Below are 19,594 nucleotides of genomic sequence, written 5' to 3'. Positions count from 1 at the left end.
CGAATCCATCGGGCGGGGAGCTGCGGTGAGGAAGACCCAGGGGACGTGTGAGACTGGCGCACTGTCCACGGGTGCCCCACTGCCCCGAACCCCGGCGGCGGTGCTGCGCCGGCGAGCTGCCTGGAGAGGTGTGAGCAGCCCACTGCAGGGAGCACCGGCCGCTCCCTGGGGGAGATGGAGCGAGGAGGTCCGCCTGGTTGGTGGGGGCGTGCGGACCAGGGATTGAGGAAGCCCGAGGCTGCAGCAGATCGAGAGAGGCGAGAGGAGCGGGCGGAGCGGGAAATTCCGTACAGCGAAGGGGTGCTGCGGCCTAAGAGAAGTGTGCGGGAGGAGGAGCCGCGGTTCCCCCGTTGGCAGAGGATAAGCGCTGTGGGGGAGCAAGGGCCCCGGGAATGTACTAGGAAGGACCATCATCAAAAGGTATGCGATGCGCCCACCCCCCTTGGAATACTGAAACAAGTGAGATGTACAGCTGATCCATCAGTACTGCGTTGGGGGAACGACCAGAGAGCCCTGTTACCACCCGAGGTGAAGAGGGTTCAGGGGGGCCCATGGACAGTTAAATCTTGCTGACACTGCTGGCCCAGGGTGGTGAAAGAGAAGGAGGCGGTTGGTGGGGGAAGCCTGCAGATCGGGGCACTGCAGGAGGGGAAGATAACGCCACTGCTATTGGTGTTGCTCCCTCTTCCGCTGACATCGCAAGACCCTCCCGGAAAAGAGGCGGAGTTCCGGAGGAGGGGAAGACCGGAGTGCCCGCCAAGAGAGTGGGACTTTCTGAACGTGACCACCGAGGACAGTGGATCTGCACACGCTGAGTGGTGGGGGATAATACAAAACAATATGTCCAAGAATAGGAGTAAACACATCAGCCCTGCACCCAAAAACATAAAGAAGAGTCAGGAGGGAGACCTCACGCGCTTATGGGCCAAAGATACGGGAGGTTCTGCGGCGCAGCAGTTTACAGAAGAAGTAACTGGGGTCCCGCAGGCAGGCCCGGGGGTGGAGCAAAACACCCCAGTTACGTACTCCTCATTAAAGCTTCTACTTACAGGAATAGTGGACCAGATCACCGCGGCAGGCTAGAAGCAGATGGACGCGCTGAGGGACGATTTAGCTAATGGGTTGCAGGAAATCAAGCGAGACATTGGCATGGTGGAACAGCGGGTCGATACTAACGAAAGGGCTATCCAGGACTTGGCACAGGACGCAAGGAAAGCAGAAGCCCTTCTGGAAACTTTGGCGGTGGCCACCCATAACCTGGAGCACTAGGCGGAGGACCTGGAAAACGGGTCACGACGCTCCAATATATGCGTCAAAGGCCTGCCGGAAGCAACCCCAGATCAAGAGCTAGAGCATGCGATCAAAGGTATCTTTGCGGAGCTGCTGGAGACGGATGCCCCAAGTGAAATACTGTTTGACAGGATACATAGGGTTGGCCCCAAGAGACGAGACCCGGGCTCGAGACCAAGAGACGTCCTGGTGGCGCTGCATTCATATATAGTGAAGGAGCAGATAATGGGGAAGGCCAGGAGGTCGAACAGGATCACTTACAACAGATCAGAGATAGCTTGGTACCAGGACTTGGCGCAAGCAACCCTCATAAAGAGGAGGAGAATGGGGTCTGTCCTGGTGCTCCTGCGCGACCGGGGTGTGCGTTACAGATGGGCTCATCCCTTTGCCCTGTCCTTTGAATGGCAGGGGAAGCACCAGAGGGTCTCGACTTGCGACAGGGCATGGCGTTATTGGGGCAGGATATGGATGATATGTCCAAGCCTGAGCGGGTCACCCCACAGAGGGTGCTGAGAAAACCGTGGGAGTGGTCCACTGTTCGGCCTAGAAAAGCAAGAAAGGGGACCTCCACGTATCAAGCAAGCAGTTACCGTCTCCAGTTGACTGGGACCTGCATTTGAGCCAAATTGCAGAACAAGATTAAAACTACGAATATTTCACAAATCACCAGGACCGTACAGCAAGCCTGGGGAGGGCGACTCAGAAGCAGAAGCAGTATGTCTTTGTTTTTTTTTCCAGAGCAGGGGCAAGTGGGGAGGGAGAAGCAAATCTTGCAATAGGATTGGGTGATCCCGCGGGGGTGTACCGGTAGGAGGCTGGTGGACCAAGGAGGGCTGAAGGCCAGTTGGTCCGGCCCACTAGGGGAAGGGGGATGGAGGGTGAGGGGTAGGTAGGAACAGGGGGTAAGAGTTCGAGGGTTCAGCGTATGGTGCAAAGAGGTGGCGGCTACGGAACGACTGGAGAAGAGAGGGGGCAGGAGGGGCTGGCCCGAATAAGGAGACTCACTTACCTTGGCCTTTAGTAACATGGTTGATTCGGGGTCGATGAAGATCATTTCACTGAATGTTAATGGCCTGAACTCAGTAGTGAAAAGGAAAAAAGTGGAGAGATTTGTAAGGCGGGAAAGGCCAGATGTGGTTGCCCTGCAAGAAACCCATATTCAGACGAAGGACAGAAGGAGAATAAAGATACTACTCTAGAATCCTGCAGGCTACACAACTTGTAAAGAAAGCAGTAGTCCTCCTAGCGTTCAGAGATGGCTTAGACCTAAAGATAACGGGGAAAGACATAGACGACCAGGGTAGATTTCTAGCCGCAGTGCTGCAAGGGAAGGGGGAGTCGCTAACGATAGCCACCTTATACGCGCCAAATACATGGCAGGAGGAGTTTTTACTATCCGCGCTTCACCGCTTGGAAGGTATAGCGAAATCCTCAATAATATTAATGGGGGATTTCAACATGCCATTGGACCCCAATGTTCAAGGATGAGGTCCTGAGGGAGGAGGTGGACGGTGAAATTGAGGCCTTTTTCGAGACCAACAAGCTAGGGGATACAACTCATCAGATCCGATGGGACGCTTTTAAGGCTACCCTCAGAGGGAAGATAATTGCTATAAAAGCATGAAGGGACAGGGAACTGCGACTAGAAGAGGATAGACTGGAACAGCAGTTGAAAGAAATAATGGGGAAACTTGGCCCAGGGCATTCTTTAGCCACTAGGAGGGAATACAGGGCTGTCCGGGGTCAACTCGACTTGATACAGACGAGGGCGCTGGAGAGGAATTTGCTTAGACTCAAGCAAAAATTTAACATCAAGGCAAATAAGGCAGATCGCTTGCTGGCGAGGATGCTTAGGAGGGAAGAGAAGACCAAAACAATAGCGAAAATAAGGGTAGGGGGAACCAGAATCAGCACAAATTTTACTGATATCAAAAATGAATTTACCAGATTCTACACTGACTTGTATAGCTCGGGCAACCTACCGCAGCAGCTGGTGACCGAGTACTTGGGGAAAATAGAACTTCCTAGATTAACCAGGGAGGAACACGAGGCACTAAAGCAGGAAATAACGAGGGACGAGGTCAGAGCGACCATCCAGTCCCTTCCCCGAAGCAAATCTCCAGGTCCGGACGGGTTAGTTGCAGAGTTTTATAAAAAAGCATAGGGAAACGCTTATCCCCCACCTCACAGCTCTTTATAATCAAATAGGTAAAGACGATGGAAGAGGCGAAAGTCATCCTTATTGCCAAAAAAAATAAGGATCCCACGGAATGTGGGTCATACTGCCCTATAGCTTTGATCAATGTGGACGCTAAGATCCACGCAAAGATCTTGGCTGCCAGATTGGATCAGACTATCCCAAGATTAATCCAGCCTGATCAATCGGGATTCGTCAGGGGGCGGCAGATGGGGGATAATGTTCGAAGGTTGGTTCACCTGATAGAAAAGTCCCATAGAAAGGAGATCCCAGCCATACTGATGGCGATAGATGCCAAAAAGGCATTTGATCGGGTGGAATGGCCCTTACTGTTTGCGACAATTCACAGAATGGGATTTAGCCTGAGTTTCTTGGCCCGCATAAGAGCAAGTTACCAACACCCTCCCCTCCGTCTCGCCATCAACGGACAGCTCACGGAGCCGATCCTAGTGGGGAGGGGAACCAAATAGGGGTGCCCGATGTCCCCAATACTTTTTGCGATTCATCTGGAACCCTTTCTTGAGGCGTTAGGGTCAATAAAAATATTGCAGGAATTCCTTTTGCAGGGGTGCCCCATAAGATTGCAGCATTTGCTGACGATATGATTCTTTCCCTAACTCAACCGGAAGAATCCCTAAGAGCAGTGGAAAGGGAGCTGGAGCAATTAGGGAGGGTGGCAGGGCTCCAAATAAATGTAGCTAAAACAGAAATCCTGAACCTCACCCTTCTGCCGGCTAGGGCTCTCGATCTTAAATCGGCCTCTCCCTACAAGTGGGTTGGGGCATCAAGATAACCAAAACGGTGGAAGCATTATAACAGGCGAACTATCCCCCTCTCGTAAACAGGTTAAAGTCCGAACTGGTTGATTGGGTTCCGTTAGCAATCTCATGGCTGGGGCGTATTAATGTCCTGAAAATGGTGATACTAACCCGGCTTCTCTACTGCTTTGCGTCCCTACCGGCTAGCGTGCCACAATCCTTCTTTAGAGCCCTTCAAAAGATGACAACCAAATTCTTTTGGAACAATAAACACCTGAGAGTGGCGGCCAAATTAATGAGCGCCCCAGTGGACAAGGGGGGCTTGGGGCTACTGGATTTTAGGGTATACTAGAGGGCAGCCCAACTGTGGGTTATAAGGGATTGGCAAAGGGATGACTGAAAAGATATGGAGACCCATGGACAGGGCGGTGGCAGAGGAAGATTTGGAGGGATTGTTATGGAAACCCAGAAGGGATAGGCCTCCAAGGGTGTATTGTAGTTCCCTCCTCTCAACAGGGATGAGGCAGTTAGAGCGGCGTACCTCACAACTTACCCGTCGCCGTACACACCATTGTTTGACAATCCGCAGTTTACTCCAGGGCATAAAACTTCTACATATGCAAGTTGGCGGAGGGGGGGGTGCAGAGTGGTCCGCGATATGTTTGCGCAGGGTCAGGTCAAGTCCTTCGAGCAGTGCAAGGCCGTATTTGCCCTGACGGAAAAAGAAAGATACTCCTACGTCCAACTGAGACACTGGCCACACCATCCCACCATGAAAAAAGGGGCTACCCGCCAGCTAACCCCGTTTGAGAACTTTTTGGGCAGAGATTCCGGGGACAAGAATTTAATTTCAGCGATTTACAGCCACATTAAAGCTGGCGAGGACCCGCCTCGCAGGAACTATACCAGGAACTGGCAGGAAGCAGTGGGGACAGTACTAGACGAGGGGGAGTGGACGAAGCTCTGGAGATGGATCCCTAAATGAACGAGATCATTGCAAGTGAGGGAGATTTGGATTAAACTGATGCACCAGTGGCACATGACCCCAACAAAACTGCATAAGTTGTTTCCGGGAACGTCGTCACTCTGTTGGAGGGACTGTGGGGAAGAGGGCACATAGAGTCACGTTTGGTGGGGATGTCCCAAATTGGATGCTTACTGGAAGGGCATGATAGAGGCAATCGAGCAAGTCATTGGGATCAAGTGTGTGGAGAATAAAGGTCCGGCCATGATGGGTTTGGGAGGTACACTGGAGGCCATCAAGTATAAAGCAGACCGCAAACTGTACGTGATAATGATGATGGGCGCGGTGCTGGTGATGTCCCGCAAATGGAAGACTAAAGAACCTCCGCAGGACCACGAATGGGTGGTGAAAATTTGGGGGTTAGTAGCGGTGGAGTGGCTCACTTACTCGTTGCAGGGGGAACATCAAAAACTTAGGGCAGAATGGTCATCACTTTTGCAATACCTTCAGCTGGGTGCTAGGCTTGCTTGGTGTCCAAGAGTCGTCATGAGCATTCTGGGGATAACAGAACCCTCAAGGTGAAGAGAGTAACTTGCAGAGAAAATTAGGATGAGCAGCCCTTGAATGGGGCGCACGGCACCATGCGCAACAAGACTTTGGGGTGGAACTCTCGAACTGGGGGCGAGGAGGGGAGAGATAGGGTTGTTATTACTTGTTACGGTTAACTTTAAATGCCAATAAAAACGTATAAAAAAAAAGTGATCGCAAGTGTATTCCCGGTAACGTCTTTTGTTTCATAACACCAGTCCGCTAAAACACAGGGTACTTACCTTGAAGTATACCGTACAAAGTGAATTTGTTAGTTGTAGTGTATTTTACATGTGGTTTTCGAATTAATAGAAGTGTCATGTTTATAAAAAATGGTTTAAAAATAAATGTACTTATATTTTTTACCTGAAACCTTGAGTCAGTGTTTGCTTGAGTCACAGTAATTGTGGTCCCTTTGTGTAATCTCTGCTACTGCTCATATGCTCATGAGATAAGCCTGGCTGCTCCGCTACTTCTACCACTTTAACATACTAGTACAGGCTTGTACCAAAGGTAAAACTTGTATTGCCACCTGTAGTCTTAATTGTGTGTAGTGGTCCCTAAGGGCACTGCACAGGATTCTGCCTAACACTCCCAGCAAGGCTTGGGCTTCTATTCCAGGATTTTCGCCATACAGAAGAACAACCAGGCTGGCCTGAGAGTTGTGTTGCACCGTTCCACCCTCAACCTCTCCCTTCCTCTACAAAAATTCAAGATGGTTACGCCAGCACTCATTGCAGGGATGCTGAACAGGGGAGACTAGATGTGCTCCCTGGATCTGAAGGACACGTATCTACACGTCCCTATTTGGCAGCCACATCGGTCCTTTCTGCGGTTCAGGATCATGGGCTGCCATTTCCAATACAAGGTGCTACCCTTCGGCCTCAAATCAGCCCCCAGGGTATTTACCAGGTTAATGAATGCAGTGGCAGCCCTCCTCCGGGCCCAGGGCCACCACGTGTACCCATACCTGGATGACTGGCTCGTCCGGGCTTCAACTCCGGAGGGTGTTCTCCACATCTCCTCCGCACTTATGAGCACACTCCAAGACTTGGGGTTTACGATCAACCTCAAGAAGTGTCAGCTGCAACCCACGCAGAGCCTGACCTTCCTGGGCCTCATCTGGGACACCGGCTCCGAGAGAGTTTTTCCCTCTGAGGACAAGATTACGGCTATCAAAGGAGCCACTAGTCACTTCCTGTCCAGGACAGTGACCTCGGCCTGGTGGTACCAGCACCTGCTGGGTATTATGGCGGCCGTCCTTTTGGCCGTACCCCAAACAAGACTCAAGATGAGGAGATTACAGCTGCACTTAGCAGCCTCATAGAATCAGGAGAGGGGCTCTCAAGCGGAGCCTGTCGACATTCCTACATCCCTCCACCCGGACCTCAGGCGGTGGTCCGCGGATTGCAACCTGCGGCAGAGCAGCCCTTCCGGCAGCCTCTCCCGCAGGTCACCGTCACTATGGACACCTCCCTAGAAGGCTGGGGAGCCACGCTGGACATTCACAGCGTCCATGGAGTCTAGACTCCGTAGGAACAGGAGTCTGACATCAACTGGCTAGAATTGAAGGCCATATGGCTGGCCCTCAAGGCCTTCCTCCCTCTGATAGAGGGCAAGACAATACTTATCCAGATGGACAACTCCACCAGCATGTACTGTGTCAACAAGCAGGGGGGTACCAGATCCCCTGCACTATGCAACCTCGGTGTCAGCATGTGGGAATGGGCTCTGGAGAACATCTACCTCACTGCTGTCCACCTCCCGGGGGAGTCCAACCTGGAGGCAGACAGGCTGAGCAGACTGGGGGCAGACGATTACGAGTGGCAATTGAACGACCTGATCCTGAAGGATATCTTCCTCAGGTGGGGTCAACCCCAAGTGGATCTGTTTGCCTCACGGGACAACAGGAAATGCCAGCAGTTCCCCTCCTGGCAGGGAGAAAGCCCGGGCTCCCTGGGCGACGCATTCCAGATACAATGGAACTAAATGACAGCGTGCGCCTTCCCTCCCACACCCATGGTACACAGGGCGATCTGCAGGATAAACCAATCTTGTCACCTCAGCATCATTCTGATAGCTCCCTGGTGACCGGCGAGACCATGGTTCTCCGAGCTGCTCAGCCTATCGGACAGGCCCCCCATTCACCTACCTCTGGGTCCAGCTGTTCTCCTGACCCGGCAGGGTACTCCACCCTGCTCCTCACAAGCTAGCCCTCGCAGCGTGTATCCTGAGCAGGTCACACTGAAACACTTGAGCCTATCTCAGACTAACCTGGAGATCATCCAGGGCACCAGAAACAAAGCTACCAGGAGCCAATATAAGAGCAAATGGTCCAGATTCTGTCATTGGGCCGACTCCAAGGAGATCGACCCCCTTAAGTGCACCTTGGACGATGTACTCTCCTTCTCAGCACACCTCGCCCACTCTGGAGTTTAGGTGGACACATGCTGCACCTATCTGGCAGCCATAGCAGCCTACAGAAATTCGGAGGGGGGTCACTTCTCCTCCGCTAATCCTGTGGTCAAACGGCATCTGGCGGGCCTCGACAGGCTCTACCCGCCTATAAAGAATCGCACCCTGTGTGGGACCTCAATGTAGTCCTGGGCACCTTGGCACACAAACCGTTTGAGCCAATGGCATCCGCAGACATCAGACTGGTCACTTGAAAAACAGTGCTGCTTGTAGGACTCATCTCCGCTCACAGAGTCAGCGAAATCCAGGCTCTGGTGGCATCCGAGCACTACGCTTTCTCAAGGTCAAGGTGGTCCTCCAGACGTACCCTGTGTTCCTACCCAAGGTGACATCCTCCTTCCATCTGAACGAGGAAATGGTCTTACCCACCTTCTTCACCGACCCCAAGGATGAGCCTCAGAGGGTCTTGCACCATCTGGATGTCAGACGTGCGCTAAAATACTACCTTGACAGGACCAAGGACTTCTGCAAGTCGGACGCCCTCTTTATCACGTTTGGTGGTTCAAGGCCCAGTTATCAGGGCTCCAAGGCCTCCATAGCAAGGTGGATGGCCGCGGCCATCAAGGAAGCCTATGAGGGGCAGCACAAACCAGTGCCGGCCAATTTTCTTGCACATGCGGACAGAGCCAAAGCCACAGCGTCGTGTTTCAACAGCATGTGCCCTGGCAGGTCATCAAAAGGGCGACTACCTGGGCCACCCCTTTGGCTTTCTGTAAGCACTACTGTTTGGACGCCGCCTTTAGATCAGAAGCAGCTTTTGGGCAGGCGTTTGCTTAAGGAGGGTCTACACTCCACCCTGGGGCTACATTCAGTTCTAATCGCCCATACGGCATGGAGGAAAGGTGACGGGACGTAAAAGTAATTAATAGTTACTCACCGTAGTGACTAACATACTCTTAGTCCCCTTTCCTCCAAACTTCCAACTATCCTCCCCCCTAATAATACAGGTGTCATTAGGCAATGTTAAATATTGTTGACGCGTCAATGGGGACTGAGGAGTGGCGCCGGTGGGCAGAGTCAGGCGAGCGCATGCTCCCAGGGTCGCACCCGAATGCACCTCTGAATTTAAAGGGGAAGAAAGAAGATTTTTCTGGTGAAAAAGGTTCTGTCTCCTGTCCCTCCCGAGGGACGCCCATACAGTATCGAGGAAAGGGAACTATGGATTTAAGAGTATGTTAGTCACTACAGTGAGTAACTATTAATTTACATGAGAACCCCACCGAAACTGAGCTCCATGCAGTAACTTACTTCAATTGGCTAGCACAACTATACAGCAGTAGCATGCTGATGAATTGTCAGTTCCTGAAGACCCTGTACAACACGTACTGAAATCACACCCGACAATGGATTACAATGGAAACTGCTGCACATGATCTAACAACATGAATCATCACAATATGTGACCATACGGTTACACAGTACACAGAGTGGATTGTAAATGAAATTACAGTGGATTGTAAAATAAATTGCTGCACAAGATTTAAATGACATGAATCACCACAATATGCAAGCAACAGTTGAAGATTACATCGAGGGCCACACTTACAACATCCACAGTGATTTATGCCAAATTTCATTCAATTAAATCATTAAGACCATAATGTGACTTTAAATCAGAAAGATTAATTTCTGTTCCATATGTAATAGCTTTCGATTGATAGAACTCTGGCAAGGACCTTAAACTTTAATTAATGCTACCAATCTCAAATCTGTGTGGGAATGTCCTTTTGCCAAGAAATGTTTACCCACCAGGGCAGTTTCGATTTGGTTGTGCAAACAACTCCTATGTTCAATGATACAAACTTTGCATTTGCGATACGTTTTCCCTATGTACATTAAATCGCACTTGTGTACAGGCACGTTCTAAATGCCATATCATATCACCTGCTCATGTAAATGATATTGGCAGAGTTGCAATTCGTGAATTCTTTCAGTCGCCACAATTTAATCCTATCCAGACCCACAGCCTGTGTGTCTAGTGTCAACTCACATACAGAGCATGAACAATATCTATGGTGCCTCGTCACAGGGGGGAGACTCCATAATTCAGTTATGGATTTCGGTTTATTAAGGCCCTGTTGAATATCATTGTGAATGATTAAGTTTCTGATGTTAGTACTTTTTTTGTAAGCCATCAAAGGTGTTTGAAAGGACTTATCGAAACACTTTTGCCAATTTTCATGATCACAAATTTTGTTTTATATGACAAATCAGTAAAAGTGTTCACAGAGACAAGCCTATTGGATGTAACGTCTCTTTTAGGCCTTTTATCCAACAAAACCTCATGGTTGTTGTTCAATGCCCGTTTAACAGATTGTTAACAGATTGTTTAACGAGCTTCCTGGGGTAACCACTGTCCCGTAATTTTGCACACCGACGGGAAGCCTCAATGTTAAAGGATTATCTTGTACTACTGTTCCTGCTCAGCCTAAAAAATTGGCTATATGGCAAAATGTTCTTACTATGCTTAGGGTGATGGCTCTGAAACTGGAGTAGCACGTTCTTATCAGTAGGTTTGTGAAATGGTCTGAAAAATAAGACATTATTATAATTTTTTTTAATTAAAATACCGTTTTATTACAAAAACTTTAGTTACAACATCGCAAACTTCAAGAGTTAAGAACCTCCAAGTTTCAAGCTTAATCGATTTTTCCATCAGTCTTAGTACCATGCAGATAAGGAATACTCCTTTTTAGAACGAAACTCCAACAAGACTCTTTTATGTAAGATATTAGATGAAGTTTCCCTCTAAAGTATAATGGAATGGTGAAGTTACCAATAGGTCTAGTCTATGGTAATCAGCCCTTCTTTTTAGATTCCTTTTAGAACCAAGGTACCTCGTTTCGTCAAAGGTTTTATTAGTCTATTGGCTGAATGGGGTAACCTTTTAGTGAGGTCCTTTATTCCGATGGACTGTCTTTGATTCTTTTCTTAAATATCTCATCTAGGAAAATTGCCAAACATCTATTCATAGAAGGGCTATTTCCTCCATATAAGAGCTCCCTCCATAGGCCTGCGTCAGTGCCAGCCAAGTTTGTCATTCTTTCGTAAAGTAGGCGCGTTCTCTCTTGTCTTAATTCAGGGCAGTAGAGAATCAAGTGTTGAAATGTTTCATCAGACTTGTTACAAGTCTCTTCCTCCATATCGACAAAGCACAGATCTTGTGTGGAGAACGTTGAGGCGGAATCTCAAAAGCAGGTTTCTTGAGGTAGGATTTGCGAATCTTTTTAAATAAGCTGGCAGGACATTCAAGCTATTGGTCAGTGTTTTTGATAAGGTGTGATGAGAAGACACCAACATTTTTGCTTCTGTTTCCGACCAATAAACCACGCACAGTGTTTTTTTGACCAATAGAGGATTTTCACAAAGGGTTTTAATTGAAAGTCCCAGTTGGGTCAAGATTTCAAGGCATCTGTTGTTCTGTTCATTCAATGTCCTGTCAAAGGAACATTCCAGACTGCTCTTGATGATGATATACTGCGGCGGACAGTTCCGTGAGTTCAATTTGCCAAAAACTGACAGCGATTTCCAAACTATTCTTGTATACATTGAGACAAGGCCCAGTTTGTGTCTTATGATCACCATTGGGATCGATTGAGGAAGTCCCAGGACCCGTTTCCAAAACCTGCTCTCAAGTTTTTCCTAGCCTTCCCAATGCTAAACCGAGGCCTGGTTCTCTGCCGCAGGTCAGAGCTGGCACCACTTTCTGGTTGTAAAAATGGATTACAGACTGGAGAGAACATTTACCATATTTTATGGTAATCACAAGGGCCTGCACTCTCAACTGATTGGTTTTTCGGACAAGGTGAAAGTGCCAAGCGTTCTCCATTCTGCTGGCGCTTATCATAATTCCAAGATATTTAATGGAAAGGGTTGATACCAATATGCTGTTATCCAGGTGCCATCGGGATGATGTTTCTTTCTTCTTTCTGGGTTTTTGATTAGAAGAATCTTGGTTTTTGCTGCATTTATTTTTTGTTTATTCAGGGCTACATATGCTTGCAAGACGTCCAACTTCTTTTGGAGACCCAGTGGTGTCCTGTCCAGCAGCACCAAATCATCCGCGTAAAGAAGCCATCCTGCTGAATTTGTGTTAATCTTAGGTGGACAAGATCTTGGCGGGTCCAGTATATGCACTACATCACTGATAAAGAAGTTATACAGTATGGATACCAAAGGGCAACCCTGCTTTAGGCCTTTTGTAGTGCTGATTTCTTTCGTAAGCCATCCATCTTTATTCAGTCTAATTTGTCGAGTTGTTTCAGAGTATAGATCATTTATGGCTGCCACAAGAACTTTAGGGCAACCTCTTTCCGACAGCTTTTGCCAAAGTCGCGCTCTATCAAAGGCTCGAAAGCAGCCTCCATATCTACACAGGCAACGTAGAGACGCTCCTTTGCTTTCCCTTGAAGATGCTCAGAATCAGCCAGTTTAGGCTGCAGTCTGTCCCAGTCACAAAACCGGTTTGTCTGGGGTTGTACGATTTAGGCTCTACTATCCATTCTTTTATGCGTTTCAGTAGAATTCCGGCAAAGACTTTCCCTAGTATGTCCAGAAGGGCGATAGGTCTATAGTACTTCGGAGTCGACCTATTGCCCTTCTTGAAAATAGGGACTATTATAGCCCTTTTCCATGATGGTGGAACTTTTCCCTGCTGTAGAATTTCCCTGAATAGGTCCATGCAAAAGTCCGTCCAGAGGTCCGGGGCCAGTTTCAAAATTGAGTTTGTCATTCCATCCGGGCCGGGGGCCCTGCACGTGCTGGCACGAGTGATAATGTTCTTAACTTCAACTCTGTTGATCTTTATGTCACAAGGGCCTATGGTCTTTTGCTGGGCATGGTGTGCACTTTCCGCTTGTTGAGTGAATAGGGCCTCAAAGTGAGCGATCCATGTTGCTTCATGTATAGGATTCAATTGGAGAGAGCAGTCAGTCTCTTCCCTACCGTTAAGCATGGTTCATAGATTTCTACTGTTGTTGGACCATACAGACTGCAGTATACGCTCAGAATCTTGCTGATAAAGAGTTGCTCCATGGTTTGCCACCCAGTTGCAGAATCGCTGTTTCACTTTTTTTCTTTCTTGACATCTGGTTGGTGTTGGAAGATAGTTGAACCTTTTTAGATCTCGATGTAATTGAGTCTTTTTCGATGCCATAGTACTATCAGGTACATTTTAACGCTTAAAAAAGCAGTTTTGCACTCGGACGCTGGATTTCTCTGAAGATCTTCAAAAAGGATTCGTAATTCAGACTCACTCTCTGATCTGGTTTCCATTCCATCAAGCTTCTAGTCAAACATATGATTGATTTTTGATTGATTCTTAATCTTCCTCTGTTGGAATCCAGAGACACCCCATATGTCCAAACAGATATTTTTCGCTTTGTGCCTGTTGTCAGTTTAGGTTTTAGCAGGTTAGGATCAATAGGTTGTGATCACTCTTATCTGAGTTTAAGATCTTTAAGCCGGAGACCCTTGAGTATGTCTTTGGATCCACAAAAAAATAGTCCAATGTGGCGCTGGCAAGGGGAGAGTGCCATGTAATTGCACTCTCATGGACGCCTTTCACATTCCCATTTGTAATATGAAGGTCTCTTATTTCCATTTTCTCGCACCATTGTTTGGCCCTTGAGTTTTTAGCCTAGTTTATGTGCCTTCCAGAAGGGTCTTTGTGGCTTTTCAAGGCTGGTGAGAAACAATTGATGTTTAAGTCCCCACATAAGATGATCCATGGGGCAATTAGATCTATTCTAAACTTGTCAATCCAGTTCATTGTTTCTTGAACAAATGAGTCAGCGTCGTTAGCCAAGGGGTTCCAAAACAAGTTGAAAAGGGCTTATACGCCTTCATTTGCTGGTGTTCACTCATCCATTTTTATTAGGAGAATTTGGATGAGAGAACTGGGATGGATACATTTGATGACCGAGCCAATGGTGGTGTTGTTAACCATAGTTAATAAGGGCGGTTCTTGCATCCACATTTCCTGGAAACATATGATGTCTGTGTCTTCCAATCTGTGTTCAGGAGCTCTCAACAAATGGGGCAAACCCCTGGTGTTCCAGGAGCATATTCTGAAAGTTCCATCTTCACAATTACTTTCGTTCTAGGATTCGTTGGGGCCTGATAAAGCTCTTGCCAACCAGCTCCAGGATTCGTCAATTGGGATGTCAGTAGTTAGGGATTGGTTCATATACTTGTTTTCCCTCCGGTCTTGTATATAAAGACATTATTTACGGGATAGATGGTGGTATCCTGAAAATTCACTTCCACATGGCTGATGGTATGACTGAATCTCAAATACCTATTCTGGGTATTAAGCCAGGCCACAAATTCTAAGGCCGCAGAGTGCGACCCTGTCCAAATAATCAAAATGTCATCGATTATAGTATAGCCACTCATATATGATATTACGAAATGGGTTGGTGTCGCTATATATGATGTTCTTTTCAAATGTATTGACAAATAAATTAGGTAGCTTGGGAGCTATGGCTGCCCCATGGCAGTACGCTCATTTTATAGATAGAATTGGTCCTGGAATTTGATTTGATTTTAGTTAATGCCATCTCTACACACCACATAATAAATCTGTTAGAAACTGGATGATCATCCCTTCTCTCCAAAAGCACTTCACCAATAACTTCCAAGCTAGCTTGTTGGGGGATGCGGGTGTTTAGTGACTCAACGTCCAAACTTATGAGAAGCTGTTGTGTGGGATCAAACCTCATGCCTTCAATTCTAGAGGCTCTTGGACCATCAAAAGAACCATTTTATCTTCATACATGGAGGACATATCCTGCTTATCAGTGTGGGATATTTTCACCACACTACCCTTATCTGCACTCCTATGGTAACCATGGAAGGGAGGTGGCTGTGGTGCCAGCCTCCTTATGCAACCTCCAAGGTTTGTATTTTGAGGTTGGTGGCTCCCCTGACCTGTATCGATCTGCAGCCCCTTCCGTGAAAAACAAACAATGACCTTTCCAGAGTAAACACTTGGATGAACATACGTTCAGCTGAATCCAATGTGCTGATGATCTTTTACAGGCATAAACCACATGTACACCTGGTAAGAGCTTTGTGACTCAGCACCTACATTTGTAACATAGCAGGACCCCAAGTTGGAAGCGTCACTCTCTATTGATACAGACTAACTGGCAATGGAAAATGTTATAACTTAGTTTGCTTTCTTAGATGTATTATCTTTATGAACTCATCCATAAAGGTAGGTTCTTGCTGTTGTCTATTGACATTCCCCCCCACCCTTTAATTTATGGGGATCCCTTTTAGCCGTTTCCTGTTTGCTGATCAATCAATGCTAGCTGGGCTATTGCAGATTTATGGACTTTGGGATACATTACTTTCCCAAACAAACACTGCTATTTGATGCTTTAATTGATTTCTCTTGTTGGTTTCATGCCTTATTGTGATTGGATGTATAATGGCCACTTTTCTTTTTTCCCCATTCTTTAAGGCACTGAAAAATATTGCTGCTATCAGCCTTGCCATTAATCATCCAAACAAATCAACAAGTTCCTGCTGTGTTTAACTGTGGCATTTTATGAGACTGAACAGAAAACAGTACTTTATTGTTGAAACAGAAGAATGGCATAACCCCCAAAGATGGAAGCAGGAAGCAGAGCAGGAAAACTCTTGGTGTTACTATAGCTGTACCGCATCACTGTACTTCACAGGCAGCGAATATATGGGGTAGCTTGCACGTCACACACATATATACAGTATGCACATATTGTAGCATGTTATGAAGCCAGTGACGACTGGATTTGTTTTTTTATTTCTAAAATAGCCTTTCTGTTAAATTACAGCCATTGAAATCCTGCCCTGTGGGTATGTCAATTCAAAGAAACTTTACAGTAAAAGCAGTTGATTGCCTACAATTGTTTTTGCTGTTATGGATGTTGCGCTAAAGTTGAGATGCCTTCAAGGCTGATGATATTTGTGAACTAAAGAATGGAAAAGGGATTGCTTCGGCAACGGTATAGACCATTGTAATGTAACAACAAGATATTTCTAACGCGTGTTGCAAAAGGGTAACTGCAAAAAAGAGCATATGTCTTTGAACTGTTGTCCGGTACTTTAAATTGGCCTTCTTTTGCTGTCAGTTGTCCAATTTCATGCTCCATCTGATGAATTTTCTGTATGATGAACATTATAAGTACTTTGATGAAAGAGATTTTGGTGTGATTTGCTTTGAGAAAAACAATTTGATATTAGTTGATCTTTGAGCTTGATATTTGTTTTTGATGTTTATAAGATTACCCACAAATCGGTTGCCAATTAAAAAAAATGCAGATTTTGTTTAACTCAAATACCTTAATAGGTTCATAAAAACCCTCATGAAACAATTATCTGATAGGAGCAATAAAGTGAGTTTCTGTGAAGCACCACAGTGATTCAACATCTGATGATGTCAAAGCATTTTTTTCCAAAACTATGCAAAACACAATTTGATTACTTGAATACTTGCTTAATTAAATGTATTCTGGTTGGTTTGTAAATATCAGTACATGGAAGTCAACCCTTCACCAGTTCTTACTGTATTCTAACCAAGAACAGTAGCCTGAATGATAAACTTTATCTCGTCGGTTGACTCACTGACTCAACTGAAAATACTGTAAACGTGTTCATATTAGAGTCTCCAATTAAAGGCAAATGCTCTTCAGAAGTTTTTAGTTTTTGATTTGGCCGTTCATGTGAAAACAGTGTGGTTGATATAGAGAGAAGGACCTGTTCTATTAATTCATGACGACAACAAGTGAGTTCTAGACTTACATGCTTGAAGCAAATGAAGCCAAAAGGTCTTGCTTATCATGCGAGCGTCTATAGGAAATGGAAGACTGCAAAGTGCAACAAACGTTGTCCTTGTATTTTGTTGTCTGGTATATAGTTCACTTACAGTCTAACAGAAAATTAATTCTAGGGCATTGCTTCAACAACCACATACATTATCGCTTCTGACATTTATAGAAACAGGTAATGGTCTTCCTTCATTATTTGCCAGTATTTAAAGACAGCTGATTCAAGCCTACCAAAGCAAGGTAACACATTAGAAAAAGATTCCTAGGCATCCCGATTTAAGCCTCAGACCTTTTTTCTTATGTATCCTCTTATTTTTTCTGACTTGGACATTAAGTTTTAAAATAAAACTAGTACTCAAGAAGTTTTATTATGCACTTAATATTGAGATCATCTTAATTAGGATCAAATGTTCAGAGTGTTATTTCTATGTAATGAGACTTGCTTGTGTGATACATTGCATTATTAACTAATGCATTATTATGGTCTCTAATACCAGTCTTGTTCGTATGCCAGGTTTTACAGGTTTGTGTAGTTGTATTGATTCCTTTTTCGTTTAATGTTACTTTCAACAAGAGAGTTTTGGCCCACTTGTTATGGTCATGGCCACATCTCAGTTTTTAGACCGTGAAACTGTTAATTGTGTATTCTTTGTTCAGATCAGGATTGTGCCATGCATGCTTTTGAAGATGAGCAACACTCCAAATAACTTAGATTCAGAAGTGTAGGCATTGTTGACTGGGCTGAGAATTTTGAAAACATAAAACATAATTGCACTTGGATATGTGAAAAAGAAACCAAAAATAAATATGTAATTATAGCTTTTTTTCTAACTGTTGTCTTCATACCACATAGATGGGAAACATTTGGTAATGTTACTACCCATTTCCTGTTGAAGATTTACATGTGCATTAGCAGCATATCACTGGGCCTAGACGACTTTCATATTTCATTTGATAGATTAAAAGACTGTAGCTTCATTAAGTTATGAAGTAATTCATTTTTAGGAGGCGGCATATCTTGTTAATAAATATTGACAGAGGAAGTCCCTTACTAAACTTCAGATATGGTCCCATGTAAATGACCCATTTGAACCTTGTGATTGTGGCGTGTCACATTTACTTAGTCAAATAGTCTTCCAAAATGTTCTCATAAAACATTGCTTATCATTTCGGGATTAAACTTATGTGAGTAAATCCTTTACACTGCTTCAATCATGTTTGACTCCTTTCTTTTACTTTGGAATGTACTTTGAGCATTTTTTAGGAAGTCTTTGCAAAAAGTTCATAAACTCTGAGATATGATCAGATTAAATAAACTGTATTATATATGTGTGTATATATATAATGCATTACTCTATATGCACTAGTTAGGCATATTGTACCAGCCTTTATTCTGTTGTCCATAGTTTTCAAAGAAGCATGTCAATATCAGCCATTGCCTGGTTTCTATCCATTGTATTGCACTTGGAAGTTGTCACCTTATCCAACAGCAAATGATTGGGAATGCAGCCTTCTTCTGCTTCACAATGGATGCTCCATTCACAGGGTTACTACGTCACATGATTTCACTATTAAAGACTGGTGCTGTATATTGAAATGTACAAAGGTTGCAGTCCAAACTTTCCAAAATGTGTTCTTCAGAAATGTCCAGTAGATGTTGATATTATTTAGTGATATGAAACTGGATTTAGGGTATGCTGATAAAAAATGTGCCTAATATTACAAATATAATGTACAGAAATATACACAGTTTCTAATGACACTTTTGTTACTTATTTTCATTACGTTTTAAAGAGGTTTTTAATTTCTTTTCTTACGGGGTTAATATTTTCAATTTTTCTTATTTTATTGTATAGAAAAATATTTAGCATATTTCAATTGCGTTCCAAATGTACAAAAACGATTATACTAATGTGAAAATGAAGAGAAATATATTGTAAAAATTCTGAAATAAATTGATGTGACAATGGCAATCTTGTGTATTTGCATTTGTTTTCTGAAATGTATATTTGTATTTGTATTTTATATAGCGCTTTTTACCAAAGCGCTTCACAAAGAACAATTAGCAGTACAATAAATTCAGCATAAACAATTGTGTTCAAGATCAGCCAGTAACAATACAATATATGTATTTGGTTGATTATCTATGTTGTTGTTCAAATTTATACTGTGCTAATTTCCACCATAGTGGTGTAGTAGCTTGGGTTGTACCTCAATCCAGCCAAAGTTGATAATAGATCAGGCAGGATTGCAGAAATTAAGCAGATACATCAGAGGGGATTGTGTCCTCCCAACGTATTCCACATCTATGACATGTATTGTCCACAGCTGTGCCGCTTCAGAAAATATTCGGCAGAGGGCGTCCTGCGTCGATGGCATTGAGCCGATGTCCCTCGAGGGCCTCCTTTGAGGGTCGACATCACCTGATGTTATATATGGGACGCACGACGCCCGTAGCCTCAGTTCTGTTTTTTCCTCAAACGTGTTTGCTTCGGAATCTCAGTACGCT

At 45.2% G+C, this 19,594-nt stretch overlaps 1 protein-coding gene across 3 annotated transcripts in view; it reads left to right on the top strand.

Moving 5' to 3' along the window:
* The window catches only part of ZZEF1 (zinc finger ZZ-type and EF-hand domain containing 1), a 3,309,810-nt gene extending 3,290,752 nt beyond the window's left edge, over positions 1–19,058 (top strand). For all 3 annotated transcript variants that reach the window (XM_069614719.1, XM_069614718.1, XM_069614717.1), the window contains exon 55: positions 15,741–19,058. In XM_069614719.1, coding sequence (XP_069470820.1) covers positions 15,741–15,815 — 75 coding nt within the window. In that variant the 3' untranslated portion in view covers positions 15,816–19,058. The remainder of the gene's footprint in view (positions 1–15,740) is intronic.
* The last annotated feature ends 536 nt before the right edge of the window (positions 19,059–19,594 follow it).

The sequence above is a fragment of the Ambystoma mexicanum genome, chromosome 9 (genome assembly GCF_040938575.1).
Source record: "Ambystoma mexicanum isolate Mex_15411 chromosome 9, UKY_AmexF1_1, whole genome shotgun sequence".
Taxonomy (NCBI): Eukaryota; Metazoa; Chordata; class Amphibia; order Caudata; family Ambystomatidae; genus Ambystoma; species Ambystoma mexicanum.
This window is presented reverse-complemented; position numbering and strand designations above follow the sequence as displayed.